The 17,873-nt window shown below is 43.5% G+C and overlaps 1 protein-coding gene and 1 long non-coding RNA gene across 2 annotated transcripts; one reads left to right on the top strand and one right to left on the bottom strand.

Annotated features, from left to right (window-relative positions):
• Positions 1–1,980: 1,980 nt before the first annotated feature.
• Positions 1,981–5,145, bottom strand: LOC106815441. Its single transcript, XR_001394750.1, has 3 exons — positions 5,135–5,145; positions 2,433–2,439; positions 1,981–2,113 (listed from the first exon to the last, which is right to left on the bottom strand). It is a non-coding gene; the product is annotated as an uncharacterized LOC106815441 (long non-coding RNA).
• Positions 5,146–7,124: 1,979 nt separating this feature from the next.
• Positions 7,125–13,371, top strand: LOC106815438 (the record flags this gene model as incomplete). Its single annotated transcript, XM_014819897.1, has 2 exons — positions 7,125–7,792; positions 12,996–13,371. Coding segments are annotated over exons 1-2 (436 nt in total), but the record flags the coding sequence as incomplete, so codon positions are not given.
• Positions 13,372–17,873: the final 4,502 nt, after the last annotated feature.

Genomic DNA, 17,873 nt, shown 5'->3' with positions numbered 1-17,873 from the left:
GAAACGCCTAACGTTGCCTGGTAGCGTGCTACAGGAAGAATGTCAGCAGGTATCGGGGTTCTTCTTGCTTCCAGTTATAAGCAGGACCAGTCATCACATTGCGCTAGCCACGTACGTGACGCTGTTTAGATTTTGTGATTCCCACACCAGCGTGGTAACAACGATGTCTTCGTGGTATGGATTTATTGTTCTATAACTATTACAGTTTCATAATTTAAAGCCTGTGTTAATTTCTATAGCTGTTATGTATTCAATGCAACGCATTTTTAATTTATAATCCCTGTAGTAATCCACGAACGCTCAAATGAATGTCATAATTAGCCCATTATTTGTATATCATTGTCTTATTAATTATGAATATTTGTCGCGATACAATTCTTAAGCCTTTTAACAATTTCACACTGGATAAAAAAAAATAACGTCAGAAAGTAATATTCGTAGGCGTTTTAGACCTAGGTTCTGTTTGTGGTTCTGTTCTGGAACAAAAGTTCTAATCAATAAAGTGAATATTCTGCTCCGGTTATAGCAAAAGAATTATACGTATTGGGAGTATGAAAATAAAAATAATTATTATTAATATAATGATTTGACTATCAATAATAAATTTAAATCTAGAGACCCCTTTATCTTACTCCGATGCGCGCTCAATACACTATACGGACACTTATATTGCTATCCGTCGATTTGCGGTATTGCAAAAAACCGAGGTGCTGACTTGGGCTAGTGGCAAGAGGTTCATACTTTGCGTATCTTGAACTGACCGCGGGTGACTCGTTCGACGTCACGTATTGTGTTATTTTTTTTTCGCTGGTGACATTACTCCATTATCATCGAATATGCAAAAATGCGCTGAGCCTGCGCGTAGACATGTATGCAGCCGCCTATATGAAATCAGCGAAAGCAATCAATGAATCTAATTTCTTGTTTAAAATGCCCGGTGGCGCATCAGCTGGCGTTTGTTCAGCTCAACAATATGTCGCGTGCGTAGCGTGCGTGTACGTGCGTGCTGTGTACGGTGTTGGGGTGCGGTGCGTGCGTGACTGCGCGCGTGCCCGTGCGTGTGTGTGTTGTGTAACCCTGGCCATTCCGCACCCGTGGGCAGCCTTGCTGCTCTGGGTCCGAAATGAAACACGCTGAGTTCCGCCTGACCTGCGCAATGATTTTCGCAGAAAAACGCCCGAATGAACTAACATCGCGTTTACAACAACACGGGGTTCGAAAAATTCGCAATCTTGGGAGCGGTTCTTGGTTGGCGCATGTCTGAATGCTAGCCGCCGTCCGAAGCGCGTAGATTACGACCGCGAACGAGAGAGAGAGACGGGATTCTTTGTGGAGGAGAGGGTGGGAAAGGGAGAGAAGATGAGGAATTGAGGTGAGGTAGGAAGGCGAGTGCAAGGATAAAATTGGGGCGTGACTGCGTGTGCGCAGAGATTGGGGGGAGTGTGTGTGAGTGTGTGTGTGTGTGGTGTGTGTGTGTGTTGTGTGTTGGTGTGTGCGTGTGGTGTGTGCGTGTGGCTCGTGTGTGTGTGTGTGTGTGTGTGTGTGTGTGTGTTCTGTGGGTGTGTCTGGTGTGCGTGTGTGTGTGTGTGTGTGTGTGTGTGCGTGTGCGTGCATGTGTGCGTCCGTGCGTGCGTCAGAGAGAACGATATGTGCTGAGAGGGTATATACATACTGAGCAAAGAGCCGGTTAAGAAAGAGCGAACATGAATGGACGGCTATAACTAAGCGCACATGCGTGGGCACACGCGTGCATGCTTGTGTGTGCGCGTGCGTGAGTGCGTGTGCGTGCTTGCATGTGCTTATATATGGACATGGATGTATGCGGCGGCAGAGCGTGTATGCCCTTACTACTGCTCAAGGGGTCGTTGTCGTATCAGGTACTACAGATATGTACCCGAGGTACATATATGTATACACAAAGTGTACCAGACTTGTACTACAGAAGTGTACCCTAACCCTAACCCTAACCCTAGCCCTAATCCTAACCCTAACCCTAATCCTAACCCAAACACTAAACATACCTCATATAAAAATATAAACATAATACTAAACACCTAAACTACCTCGGTACATATCTTGTAGTACCGATACGATACAGACCCATTCTGCCTTACTACTACCTTATACATATTGAGAATTGTCCAGGCACGTTCTTCAACGAGGTTTCGAGAGTTTATCCTAATAATTTATGCTCCTGATTTTTCTTGCACCATAAAATCCATTGAAATTATCTTTTGTAAACACTGTCACAGAGAATTGTGTGTGTATTCGGCGTCGATTGGTGGGACGAGGAGTTTACATGCATAGACTGGCACCATACACGCCTCTGTGCACACGGATTAGCTTGAAGGGTAAACGCAAGTCAGCTGATCTCCTTTGTTAACTTAGACTATACGGCGTAAACAAGTAGGTTGCGGTTGCGAACGCAACACCTGTCTGCTCGTTATACTTTTCAAATCGTTTCCCGTTCGTTCGGTATCCAGGCGGAAACGGACTAAACTCTATACTAGGCAGGCGTATGTATAGCAGAACACTATGCGGGGCGAGCATAGCGACCGTATATAGACGCCGTGTTAGTGAAATATACTTGGTCTTATGTAGCCCATATAAGGTGTTTTAGCGCCCCCGTATTTCGTGACTAAGCATATTTGTCGTAGTTTTCTAACATCGGGTAGGGAGAATATTCAGGTCCTCTGTTTGTCGTCCATTTTTGATGTCCATGTACAATATCACGACGGGAACGCTTGCAACTGCATGGCTGCATGGCTATATCTGACAGCTAGGTTGCCTCACCTCTATTATGGCCACGAAGGGTCGTTGTCGTAACAGGTACTACAGATATTGTACCCGAGGCAGTTTTAGGTTGTTTAGTATTATGTTTATATTTTATATGAAGTATGTTTAGGGTAGGGTTGGGTTTGAGTAGGGTTAGGGTTAGGGTTAGGGTTAGCGTTAGTGTTGGGTATGGCCGTACACTTCTGTAGTACAAGTGTGTACACTTTGTGTAACATATATGTACCTCGGTTACATATCTGTAGTACCTGTTACGACAACGCCCTTGAGCTCTATTATGGCGACGCTCTAACTCACGCTGAGAGGGTCTATGTCCCCAGGGTACTGCCGGAACGTAACCTGGTACGGTCCCGGTATACCGGAACGTACCCTGGTACTATCTAATATGCGCGACCGTACCTCGCCTACTCCACTAACGAGTTTAGGGAGTCGCCTACGACTCCCTAACCCTAACCCTAACCCCAACCCTAACCCTAACCATATCAGATAGTTACCAGGGTACGTTCCGGTATACCGGACCGTACCCAGGGTACGTTCCGGCAGTACCCTGGGGTACATAGACCCTATGAGCCTTAACTCACAGCTAGCCACTACAGTCCTCTAAAAATGTGGATATGTGCTTAGATACCTCGTCTAATAAATTAATCGACACTAGACACTGCGTGATCGTCAAGGGTGCTGCCACGTTCTCATGTCCGGCATGTTACAACGTCATTAATTCCTCATCAACAAATATGTTCGTATCATGTAATCATCATTGAGATGATTAAGAGCTGTGGATCATGGCTAGCATGCGAACATCGGGTTCATGCCTGGGGTTCGATACGTCTTTTGTTTTAATCGCGCCACCTTTACAAAAATTGTCCTTTAGTCGCTACATCGGTGGGTGGGGGAGGGGGGGATACGACGAATCACAATTGAATCAACAATGTTACACTAACCTATGCTCCTCGAAGAACCAAAAGAAATAATAATACCTCGACTCATTAATCATCGTGAGACGCGTAAACAGTTTTGGCATTAGTTTTGATGCCTGGCAAAAAGAGCAAGTCTATAATCGCGGTTATTCGATACTGCCGACATGCCCCCCCCACCCACACACCGCATACTAAGCAAAGTGACATTAGATTTTAACACCTATGTTATGGCCGAGGGGCGGGATTACAGTTCTTTAGTCCTACGGGTCGTTGGTCCTACGGGTCGTTGGTCCTACGGGTCGCTGGTCCTACGGGTCGTTGGTCCTACGGGTCGTTGGTCCTACGGTGCACGCAGGCACACGTTTTCTTTAATTGTTTGTTAATTTAATTTTTAATTTTTAATTTAATTATTTTTTTCATAATTTAATTTTTAAATTTAATTTTGTTTTAAATTCAATTTTAATTTAAAAAAAAGTTAATTTAATTTTTGATTAATTTTTTTAAAATTAATTTTTAATGGATTTTTTTTAATTTCATTTTTTTTAAATTTTAAATTACCCACGACCAATGTGTCCTACGGTGCACAAATAATACGCTGATGCACATTAAACTTATAATAAATGAATACTAACAATAAAAATAATTATACTGGTCAAAAATATACACAGTGTATTTACACAGCAGCTGGACTGCCTGTGTAGTGTACCACAGCACTCTTTAAACTGGTGTTCGTTCACCAAGGGGGAATGAAATTATTTTGAGGTGAATGAAACTAGACCAAAAACATAAGGAAATATTGTCGTGGGTGAATGAAATTTTGTGATAAGGTCTCGAGGGTGAATGACACTGAAATAGTTTAAGAATTATTTTCTTCTTCCTCCTCCACTCCTGTCTGGTGCATACTTCAATCATAGTGAAAAGCCACATACATAAAAAAAATTTAAAGACAATTTAAACAAATACAATTAAAAATTTAAATAAAAAATAAATAAATAAAATAAATAAAAAAAATTAACAAAATTGCGATTTTAAAAAAAATTGGTCATTCACTCTACCCCTCTTACTAATAACCGTAGGACCAACGACCCGTAGGACCAACGACCCGTAGGACCAACGACCCGTAGGACTATAGATCGGTTCCCAGGGGCGGGGCACTACACGTATAGCGGCTATAAGCGAAATGTCTGCGAGATCGTCATCGATCTGCTTTCTATATACGGAGAGTCGTACTGGTCGCAATCATTCATCACTCTATCGGACTAATAATATTATGTTTTCATCTTTGTGTGCACTAAATTGGCGTAATGAGCTTTAGAAATAAATATCGTCATTGAAGCGAGTGGAGAGATTCCTGTCCTACTGCCACCAAAAATAGCACCGGTATCACTATGTTTACTCCATAGATATTTCTTATCTTCCCTGACGCACACAAGCGTGTGTTTATGTTCTCTTGTATCGTCCTGATATTTGTCACGGAATTTAAGATGTTTTTTCGTTGCTTGTGAATACCATAGCGTACAGCTAGCAAACCAGGGGCGGATCCAGGGCTGAAGCTAGACAGTATTTTTCCAGATTTTAAGGGCACATCCCCCAAAACGGGCACCCCACCCCACAGTGGGCGCCGTTCGGCGCGGAAGCACATGGCGGGGGGTCTGGGGGATTTCAAAATTTCAAGGGTCCATTGGCACAAAAATAAGCACCATTTGAGCACACATTTAGTCAAGCACAATAGCTAAAACCATATGGACTTTTATTTCTGCTTCATTTTGGCCTGCGCGTTGCATACAGCAATTAATGCAGAATGATTCAAGCACTTCCCTTCTTTTCGGATATCAAAGCTAGTTTTGTTACCATGTAAAATTTTGATTTCCTTCCAGTCCTGTCAATGAATCAGTGGAAAAAGAAAACAAATAAAGAATATAGCCAAATTCCATCAAATTTTTTTTAGCGCAAAATTTCGAAGGGCACTTTGAAATCTAGACCGTATTTCCCAATACGGCAAATACGGTCTGAATCCGCCCCTGCAAACAGTATATACAGAACAACTACCCTAGCGTCTGTATTGACCTCGAATACCCTAGTTTTTTCCGTCGCGTATGTATTGGTCAGCCAATTTTCGATTTTCTGCTGGATATATGTACACTACAATGACGCCTATCACGAAATGCGTACCAAGGTCTCCCACAATAATCCACGTACGCTTGAATGTTCAGTTGAATAACCTCACCCATATTAGGTCAGAGCATGTTGCGCGCGTGCACGGCGCACATTGTATATATATATATAACAGGAGCTAATAATGACAAATTTAAAATTGAATTATTATAGCTCTTGATATATGTTATATTTTGTCGTACTTATGTACTACATGTTTTATAATTCTTCGAGAGAGAGAGAGAGAAGAGAGAGAGAGAGAGATGAGAGAGAGAGAGAGCGAGAGGAGAGAGAGAGAGAGAGGAGAGAGAGAGAGAGAGAGAGAGCGCTGCGCGCGAGAGAGAGAGAGAGACAGAGAGAGAGAGAGAGACACGAGAGCGAGAGAGAGAGGGAGAGAGAGAGAGAGAGAGAGAGAGAGAGAGAGAGAGAGAAGAGAGACGTGTTTGAAATACTTCAAAACGCGCTCAGCTGAGCTGTATTTTCGCGGAGCAGTGACCTGGCGGCAGCTAGAGAGCACTTCTCTACTCTACGCAAAAGAACATGTGGTTTACGTTTAACTTGAGTCAGAACTTTGCTAGCAAGTGAGATCGCATCCACAGAGCGGTTTTATTTACTATAGCCCCCACGGCGTGCCTCGCCATGAATATTTAGCGACGAAAAGCTCTCCCCTTAACTCCCTCCATTCTCCGATTCTCATTCTCCATCTCCATCGTTTTCTCTAGTGATCTTTTTTTTTCTTTTTCTCGTGAGCTTCTGTTCTCCCCCTCTCTTTCTCTATCTCTCGCTTTCGTTCGCTTTCATTCTCTCTCTCTCTTCTCTCTCTCTCTCTCTTCTCTCTCTCTCTCTCTATCTCTCGCTTCTGGTTCTCTCTCTCTCTCTCTCTCTCTCTCTCTCTCTCTCTCTCTCTCTCTCTGCTCTCTCTCTCGCTCTCTCTCTCTCTCTCTCTCTCTCTCTCGTCTCTCTCTCTCTCTCTCTCTTCTCTCTCGCTCTCTCGCTCTCTCGTCTCTCTCTCTCTCTCTCTCTCTCTCTCTCTCCCTCCTGCCTGCCTGCCTGCCTGCCTTTCTTCTTTATAGCTCTCTCTCTCTCTCCATCGCTATATGCCTCCACCCCCTCTCTCGCCCACTTTCTCGTCGTCAGTCCCCGTCACAATAGCCAGTAGGCGTGGCCTGGTAACGGTGACTGGCTCATGGCGCAGCGACGTGATATTTTCCGCCTGTAGAGCGCTAGCTCGGGAGTTCACGGTAGTGCCGCGTGATCGGAGACTCCTTTGTTGCTGCGCGCCCGTAGCGATGAGCCTGTAGTTTGTCTGGATCCGATAGCGCCATATCGCCAGTGATGCGTCCTACCCTGCTGGCTGGACATGTAGCGCCTGGAATGCTCAGCGATGTAGTTCCCGTATACGGTTATATGGACGAATAGTCTATTGTGCTGGTGATTTTATCCGCTATAGATATAGATATCTCAGACGTGTGAGATATTGGATTGTGTATGTGCATGTGAGGAATGTGTAGATCTTCATTTCGCCTGGCAAATACTCGCGTTAACGAATGATCTGATACTAGCAAGCGTTAACGATGGATGATGCTGATTTGATGCTTAGTGTGTATCGGCTGAGAAATGATCAGAACTAGCACCCCTATCGTCATCGTATCGGGGCAACCAGCTGCTGCTCTCGCTGTCGCTGGGCTCACATCGTATGATGGCATTGTGCAATCGAATAGCGTGAGTCAACGCGCGCCAGTCGTGATAGGGGCAGCCGACGTCAATACGTGTGTTTGACCAGCGCTGTTCTAGTAGCGCGTACCGCACGCATTCACGCGTAGTTGTTGCGTATACTAGACTTGAGTGTTCACACCAAAGAATCGAAGATGTTTTCGCGGCAGTCTTCCGCTGTCTCCAAGCTGGGCAGCTTCAGTCACAACGACCTGGTAAGCTTCCATAATACTACCGTACTTTCGTAGGCTGATGCAACGTTATGCGTAGTCTAGCTCTACCAGTCTACGTAGGTAGTAGCCCCTTCGCTCCCGCTGCAGGAAGCGTTAGGCCTAGTCCTACTTTAGGGGCCCGGTACAGAGCCACTATCATAATCACCCTAGCCATAACCTTTACCCTAAGCCTAGCCTCTTACATGTCACCCTAAAGTCTAACGCATACCCTATAAGTATAACTTATAAGTCTGGCCCATGCTCTATAACCCCCAAGACTAGCTCATATCGTATAACTCCTAAGCCTAACTCGTGCCCTATAACCCCGCAATACCGCAATATCGTATAACCCTAGATTTATCCCTTGCATATCCTATTACCCCTAACTATATACGATATACCCCGTACCAAACCCCAACCCATCTCCCAACTATATATCAAGATTCAAGCATCAACCCACTCCCTAACCATACCCTATGCCAAACCCAATCCTACCCCATAACCACGTACCTTCCCTATGCCTAACCATACTATACCCAGCATTAGTTGATTCCTAAACTGGGGTCCTAAATTATAGATTGTATCGCTACGGGGGTTTAGTCGGCAACGACAAGTGGGTTGAACACGCGAGTGAGATAACAGTTCATTAGAACTTTAGATTAATTGATGTTTTTAGTCGCAATTCACTCGTTGTTTTCGTAGCATTATGGTGTTGATGTACCGTATATAGCGTAACGGCGGTCACGAGACGGTCACCCACTATCAAGTGAGTCACATATATACGACCATAAACCTTTTTTGATCTCGAGTTGTCCGCGTATGACAGCCGATTGGATGAACATAGCAGAGGTCAAACCAGCATGCGTGCAGCCAGTATGATCTATCGTGTGCGTATTTTGAACTTTCGCGGAGGTTCTTACTTGAATTCGAAATCGCGGTAAATAGCTGTGGGTTACTCAGCAGTCACATCTGTCTCGCGCACGCCAGAATCACGTGCATTTGGGTTAATGTAAGCAGACGGGTACTGCGAGAATAAGCCGCAGCCATCCCTATACTAGTTGTAGGTCAAAAACCCACGACGCTAATACGATTCAAGGAGGGAAAAACGTCGGCAGAGCAACTAAATGGAAAATAGTCTCTCCTCGAGAAAGGATCCTAAGAACATAATTAAGTCACTCGAAAAATGAATGATTAAATGCAAATTTACGCTCATTTACAGGAGCGCGTACGTATATATATAATAACAATAATAATGCCCATTTATATGAGCATTTATAAGCAATATTATTAATATATGAGCATTTATGATATATATACGCATTCGTGTACATTATACCGCATTAGTTTTCTTTTTTTCCGTAGCTGAACCCTGAAAATCCTGAGAATCCTGAATATCCTGAATCCTGAAACTCCTCGTGTGAACGCAGCAATATTTGCTTAAATTCAAAATAGATTGTTTGCGTGGGCGAAACTAACATCGCAATGGGGAGAGGGGGAGGGGTGAAGCAGCGACTACATTGAACAAGTGCCAATCCCGCGGACAAAAACTAGCACACAAGGTCACAAAACAAAACAAAAAATGATCAAGTCTGTTTATACATTATGAGCTGATGAGTACCACTAAATGCATGATCACTATGTGAGGCAGTTTGATGCAGTGCTAATGCAGCTGATTTAAAGCCTTTTAAATGTTTTAACATTTCATTCCCTGTCTGGAGCGGTATCAGACAGCAAGGGAGTGTTCCTCTCTTTTGCACATCTATTTTGTGTTCTCAAGTAATAAGTTCAAATTGGCTTCCTTGGAGAGGGAGGACGATGAAAGTAGGGGAGGAGTACGCTAAAGAAGAGAAAATATCAAGGGCAGGGTTCACCCTACGTTGCGCAAACGGGGCGCGCGCGCCCCGTTTGGGAAAACTCCCCCCTGTTTCAATCGTTGCGCCCCGTTTAAATTCCACCCCCAATAAAAGTTTGCCAGCGAGGGAATCGATCGTCAACAATTCCCATTCGAAAAGGACAACCGGCGCGTGTATTTTTACCGTGCAACGCATGCACTGCAGACAATACACAAGGACAAACAGTCAACCTGTCCCACACGGAACACTAACTGTACACCGACTTGGCTATCTTATATATACAAGAACCCCAAATACTGTCTATGGTGTGGTGACGATTTTACGCATTAATTAGTGGTACGGTAAAAAAACACGCCCCCGGACCCCCCTGGTTCCCCCCCCTCCCCTCCCCTCCCCCCTGTTTGAATTTCATCCTGGGGAGAACCCTGAAGGGCAATGAATAGGAGTACTGTAGAGGAGGAATGGTGGAGAGATAGAGGAGAGAGGTGCAGTGAAGTATGGGAGGGGAGGGGAGATGCCGGAGAGGGAGGGGAGACACCGAGGGGGAGGAGGTGAAAGATTATGAGAGGGATGATGACGGAAGTAGAGCAGGGGAGAAGGAATAGAGGGAGGAGGTAAAGGACAAAGGCCGGGTGGGATGATGAGGAAATTGTAGCAGGTGTACGACAATGAGAGTGCAGGGGAACGGTAGAGCAGGTGAATGATATTGAGAGTACAGGGCAAAAGTATAGCAAGGGAAGGAGGTGAAATCCAAACAGTTTCGAACCAGACGAACACAAAACAAGGCTGTATTATACTAAGTCAAATACTGGTAATAAGAGTCCGTGTTAATAAGTCCTAGCCAGAGTTGTTGTTTGGGATTTACAACCCACTTACTATGTATGTACCCACTAGAACTGTTAAAATTGAGCATCATAGCAGGATTGGGACGTCTAAGTACTTGTGATTTGACTTGTGATTTTTAAAGAATATGCAGAGCAAGACAAATATGCATATATATTCATTTGAACAATGGGCATTGGGCACATATTTTTATTATCTTGTTTAGACATCGTCGGGGGACCAGAAAAATGCAACTGATAACTTTGGATTACCAATTTCCGCGTAACCAGTTACCGTTATCACAAATGAATGCAACAGAAAAAGGCATCCATTCTACTTTTTCATAACCGTTCATTTTAACATTCATAAGCTATTTTATCATTTTCTGTCAACATGGCGTGATTAATCGTATCTATCTCTATTTGTGATGTATTACGTAACATCCTGTATGCAGATAGAACAAGTCAACGAGAGTTGAGATGTCTTGATGACAAATTTGCCTTTATTCAGTGACTAATAGTCCAATATAACATTTTTAGTGGTTGTATAATGTATATATGTATTAATGCACACTGCTACGATACTGCATATATGATAATAAAGAATTATGTCTATAATACCTATATGGCATGTGATGCAGCTACCCTTATTTCACATAGTTGTTTACTACTCTTACTGGAGTTCACCACCCTTATTTCATGAGTATATACTCATGAAATAAGGGTGGTATCATACAAAATAATAAGCTTTGGTCTAGATAATAAAAGGGGTTTTAATGAGAGATTAAAAATAAAAAAATCTTATATGTACTCAAAGTATGAGTCATGTTGAAATTTACAATGACTATTACTGCCCAAGTCAGAATTATTCGAACAGATTTGATCAAATCAGACTGTGGATTTGTGGGTTCACAACTTCACACAATCGCATGCCTACCTCGTTATATGTAAGCGTGTTAAATTATACGTTTGTTATTGTTTTAATAGCAAATTGAATTTTATTATGGACGTGCACATCCATCACTGTCAGTACAAAGGTACACTACAACCGTGCCCTAGCTACCACTATACCTCCAACCGTCTTTCACCCCTTGATCAATATTCTTAGATCTGATCTTGAGGCATTAGTACCAATACATAAAAATATTTCGCGTATCGTGTCTGATATCCTATCATTAACTAGCGAGGAACGTTATCCAGTATGGCCATGTTGACGGAGTTGATAAGACCAACCGTGCCTATACATACATGATGACAGATGGTCTGTAACGCAGTGTCATGCTTTGCAGTTTTTATTTAGTGTAGGCAGCGTTTGTATTAGATATTCAAAGATGGCATTCTTTTAGGCAGGTGGATAGAACGGTATGCGAATAGGGACGAAGAAAAAAAGCAAGTTCAACACAGGCGCAGTGTTCAGATCAAAATATTTCATTAGTAGATAAGTTGTCGGTGCATGTGAACGCGCAAGTTTGTTGTGAGCAACAACCCTGTTATGGTTATTGGCAGGGAATATCTCATCGAACTATATTGGAAAATACTGTAGTGACGTATACCATCTATTATCTGCGCTCTGTCAGTGTAAATCATGTTGAATATTTATGGCTCAACTGAATCCAATGATTTGGTTCACATTTCGAATCGAGTAAGTTTCGTTAATTCAGTAATTGTCTTCGACTTCTACTCTGCATTATATTCAAGGAGTAGCTACTTAGAAACCGACATATAAGTACAGCTCAGAACTATTATTTAGTTCCCGTTTCAAGAGATGACCGAATTTATGAGGGTACCTAAGGACATACTTGTGTTGGATGTGCATGGGCACAACTTCTGAGTGACAATATATAAATTAAAAAGGCATTCAAAGTTGAACGGAAAACACGTCATTGCATATAGCTATATTTATATATGATTGTTCACTTTGCATGACTTTAATTGCTGTCCGGCTGTGCAGTAATTTACATAATATCATAATGCTTAGCAGGCGATTGCATGGTAAGGCCACGAACATTAATAACATGCAGTATCACTGTCTCGTCGTTAATAAGTACAGTAATATGTAAAACCTATATATCTAGTCTGTACAGTTTTATTGTTAATTCTGCACACTAACTACTACACACTAATTTCAGGACATTTCATAATGATGTGATAACGTTTCTATACAGACTTAATGTTTAGCATAGGATTGAACAGATTTTGTACCAGATTTTGTTGTTTCTATCGAACATTTATCTATGTACATGTAAATATATCATATATTCTATATTCTATATTCTCGATGCAATCATTATTAGTCATGCTGGTTATACCACAGAATCAAATTAGATGTATGGTTATTATCTCCATGGCATATGACAGACAATGCCTTGATAGTAACCACCACTGCAATTTCTATTGTCTTTTTCTGTTGCATTTATATATATATGCTTCATTTAAAATATATAAAGGTAAATCAAGACAAACTATGCAAGGATTCCTTTGTAACATAACAATTAACCTATAAGTTATAACTGAAGAATATGTTTGTTATAGGAGGCTATTCCTGAAAATCAGATGGCTGCGCTGGATAAGAGGGCATCCATACAGAACGATCGAAAACGACAGCACTACATATCAGAATGCCCGACAGTCGCCACCGAATTCCCAGATTTCGAGGAAAACCTGATTCCAACACCCCCGGACGGCGGGTGGGGTTGGATCATCGTGGCTGCGTCATTCATGTGCAATCTCATCGTAGATGGCATCTGCTATAGCTTCGGTATCTGGCTCGTCGAGTTTATCGACTACTTTAAGGAAGGCTCTGGCAAGACATCGATGGTGGGATCGCTATGTGCTGGCTTTTACCTCATCATGGGTAGGTTATATAAGTCACATAGTTCAAGGAATGCAACGTGTTCCCAGCGTATAAGTTTGTTACGTAATGATGGATCACCCCCCATCAGCCCCCTTTCAGTTCATACAACCAAAAATTCCTTACAAAGAATAAGATTTATTCATTTAGTTTAGTCACCCCAGGGGCGTGTACAGGATTTGTACCAGGGGGGGGGGGTCTAACCGTAACCCAAACTTGCGATCACGCAAAAGGGGGGTCTGGGGTAAAAATTAAAATTTTGAAATTAGACCCCCTTAGATGCGTTTTCTGCGCGAGCAGGTGGGGGTCCAGACACCCCCCCCCCTGTACACGCCCCTGCACACAGAGAGCCCAACTGTACTGCACTTCTGACTGTATGCATGACATTGTATGCTAAGTAACGCTGAGAGGGTCTATGTCCCCCAGGGTACTGCCGGAACGTACCCTGGGTACGGTCCGGTATACCGGAACGTACACTGGTACTATCTAATATGCCGGACCGTACCTCGCCTACTCCACTAACGAGTCTTCTGTGGGAGTTGCCTATGCCTACTCCCTAACCCTAACCCTAACCATATATCAAATAGTTACCAGGGTACGTACCAGGGTACGGTTTCCGGCCAGTACCCTGGGCGACATAACGCCCTAGTATGCAGGGGCGTTGTATCAGGCATTTGTACAGAGGGGGTGTCTAACGTAACCCAAACTTGCGAGCACTTGCGAAAGGGGGGTCTGGGAAGAAAAATTTTGAATTATAGCCCCCTTAGATGCGTTTTCTGCGCCTGAGAAGGGGGGGTCCGACCCCTGGACCCCCCCCCCCCCCGTACAGCGCCCCTGCCCTATGAGCCTTAAGTAAATGTTGGAAGATATGTCCTCTAGGTATACCTGTGTGTCAGATAACTTGTTTTAATATCTTTGCGCGGTTGTAAACTCGCATAGTACATTCAATAGTTTAGCTAGTTATGACATTGTTATTCGGTTATATGCTCACCATCAACTCCTTTAATTATTATTATTTGAGTGCAGCAGATCATGGTGTGTGACGTATGAATTATGTAGGCCTTGTAACGCTAGGCATCCATTCCGATTCTAGATCTTCTAGTATCTGTAGTATAAATGTATAGTATAAACCACATATATACAAAATTCTATTGATTAAATCGAACGTTGGTCCTTGTAGAAACTTATTTGCCCAAGAGCGATCGAAAAGCACTATAAGGTGATAAAGCATAGGTATGAATAATCCAGTACGCGAGGAAGACACAAAACGTGGTATTACTAACTGGCAAACAAATCGTAAAATGACCACCCTTTTTGTAGTATAGGCCTATATCTCATTGGTAGTTCGCTTTTGGTTGGACTCTATCTGGTTGCATTTCATCAACAGAGATGCCTATACTTCTTCTTTTTAGTACAAGCTACTGCCTAGGTTCGCTTGCTGATATTTACTACACATAACATTTCATGGACACAAATGGTCACTGAACTTTAGTACATAATCCGGGATTTGTGTCGAGATGCACTATTTTCGATAGACAAGCAGTAAGCCGCGCAACCGCAGCAGAGCAGCAGCAACAGACAGCAGTAGCAGCCGAGCAACCGCAGCCAGCAGCAGCAGCAGTGATCATGGCACTCGGTAGCAGCAGCAGGCAGCGAGCAGCAGCAGCAGCAGCAGCAGCAAGCATGTAGCAGTGGTAAACGTTGCAGCAGCAGCAGCAGCAGTAGCAGTGGCGGTTGGCAGCAGCGCAGCAGCAGCAGCAGTCAGCACAGCAGCAGCAGCAGCAGTCTAGCGAGTGGCGCTGGCAGCCAGCAGCAGTAGCTAGTAGCAGTGGCGCTGGCACGCAGCGAGCAGCAGAGCAGTAGCGTAGCAGTGCGCGGCAGCGGAGCAGCAGTAATAGCACTTAACCAATGAGATGAAGTACTTAGGCTCTAGCCAAAAACCTTTTTGGTATACTCTCCTGGCAGGGCTCGAATTTAAGCAACGAGAAGGGCAAGGCCAATTTTTTTTAGGGCATGTGAGAAATGCGCTTGAATTTCTCTTAAAAATGGAAGGGCACAGAGACAATTTAAAAGGCACCAAGGCACTCAAAATTGAGAACGGCACAAACGGCACTTTTGTAAAATAAAGGCAAACTCATAAGCAAATTAGTACAGATTCAACATCGTCTTTGCTTTTAATGTACAAAAACACGAATATGCCCCATGTGAAGCTTACCCTGTAACACCGACCCTGTACCCCCGTCTGCTAAATGGCAAGGCTACAGTAACAAAAAGCTCGCTAAACAGCTTTTACATGCCGCTATCCAGGGCGAATAATTTATCCGATGCTGTTATTATTCCCTCTGCCGATTATCGTTTTAAGAATCGATCATTTGCAAACTACAGCACGCACGCGCAGCGTGTTATGTTGACGTCGACTAAAAACGAAAACCTCTAGGGCAGTTAGATTAAGCGCGCACGACGCAATTACCACAAAAGCAAGCAGGTGACTGCCGTCGGTTCAGGTTGGATTTTCAGGGCAGTTACGGCGATTGATAGGGGCCACCGGAAGGCAATTGCCGGTTCGGTGCCGTCGGTTAATTCGAGCCTGCAGTGCCTTGGGAAACACAATCAAACAACGATTAGTAAATATTATTATATATTAATATATACTCATAGTATATAAGTATATATATTATTCATTATGTTACATATAATATGGTACAATGCCTCTGTTATGTGAGCGCCATCCGAGAGAACGCCGTACGTTTATTTATAACATAGATAGAGCACCTTCTGGTACTGGGGTGAAACCATTACATGACATCTGCTTTGTTTTACAGTTGATACTGTATCTATAACTGCACTGTACTATCTAAATACAATCAAACAAAATTATAATAACCAACAGGTTCAATTTTACAATCGTTTGATCGATTATACAGCTCGTGTACACCTGACATAATTACTAAATAATAATAACTAAAGCTTTCACTTAAGCGACCATGTCAGAGCGATTCACGGAACACATTATAGCATGAGCGCACACACAGATGCGTCTAACTATTCATAGTCACGAAGATAGCAGGTCTCTCGGTGAGTTATACCCGAACCGCTACCTGCTGTTTTGCCTCACCACTAGCACTAACTCGTTGTCTCAGGAACTAGCCGACTCGCTGAGGACTCTGATTCTGTCCACCGTGTTTTGCATCATCTTCGCTCAATTTCATGACTGGTTCAGGCCACCTGTCCGTTCTCAGTCCTGAATAATGCTCTCTTACGAATTCCTGCGCGCTGTTCCCGTTGACGTCCAGATGAGACGGGATACTAGAGAAGGTCGCCGAAAGGAGGTGTTGATCCAAGCGCTATAAGCGGCAGATGTTCGCGGCGGCCAATTCCGCGGCAAGGCGCCACGGCGGCCGGCGCGCGACGTCCTACGACCAGTATGCAGCGCTTGGCAGCTATGGCATCCGTGCGCCGGACACATATTGGCGGCCGCGGCACGGATCCATAGCTTGCCAGCCGAACAGTCGCAATTTTAGTGGGTGGGAACAGAGGGATAGACATTCTGGGACACGTGAACCAGTGTTCACTTGTTATTAAAACTGTAACCGAGTAATCTGTTCGTAACCGAGCTGATGTCACGCGAAATCACAGAAAGAATGTCGAAATTTGACATCTCGGGGAGACCGTTGCCAGTAATCGGGAACGGCTGTCAGAATCAGGAAACAACCTACCGGCGCTCCTTCTGCCGCCCCCAACGCTTGCAACGTTTTTGCCAACGTTTTCCAATCGGCAGGCTCGTAACGCGGAGTTGAGAAAGCCAGTGTTTTTTACGCCGCCTGCCGCGGCCTATTAGCCATAGACTGGACTCTCTCGCACCTCTCGGCTTTAGCTTAGTCACTCAATGGCTAATTCACGGGTGGGCAGGAGGTCCTAGTCTATATAATAGCCTTTTGCACTCGAAAACCTTTGAAACAGAGTAGGCCTATACCTAGAAACATTAGACAATTTCGTAGTAAAGAGATTGCGTATTTAGTTAGCATTATTTTATTGAAACGCTTCAGTGCCTTGTTAGTGATAGCCTAGGGTATCATAACCCTAGCAAAGCGCGTTTTCTTGCTAGTCGTGAGTCTAGTTAGTACTAGTGGTTCAAGGATAGAGAACATGGCTCCACTATTATATGGGCCCCAATGTATTGCATGGGCGAATAAAACCAAATGCATTTACATCAATATAAATCTTCATTATATCAATATAATACGGTTAGGGTTCGTGCGATTATTAGTAAGTTAATTACTAGTAATCAGAGCTTAGTTTATCACTATTACTATCTACTATTAGCTCCGTTGCGGTCCTGGTATTACTATCTAGTACTAGGTAATTCAGTAGTCACTAACTACGTACTAGTAGTAGTACTTACGTATAATTATTGTAAACATGTACTTTGTATAATACAACGTATTTCCTCGCCGTAGGGGTGAATTCAAAGCAGTCTAAGTGTGCCGCTAGTCGAGTCGTAAACAAACTGAACATCGCTACAATCATAATTGGCAAACTTTTCAGAGGAACATCAGCAT

The sequence above is a fragment of the Priapulus caudatus genome, unplaced genomic scaffold (genome assembly GCF_000485595.1).
Source record: "Priapulus caudatus unplaced genomic scaffold, Priapulus_caudatus-5.0.1 Scaffold1113, whole genome shotgun sequence".
Classification (NCBI taxonomy): Eukaryota; Metazoa; Priapulida; class Priapulimorpha; order Priapulimorphida; family Priapulidae; genus Priapulus; species Priapulus caudatus.
Note: the sequence above shows the minus strand (reverse complement) of the source record. Positions and strands in the feature narration are given on the sequence as shown.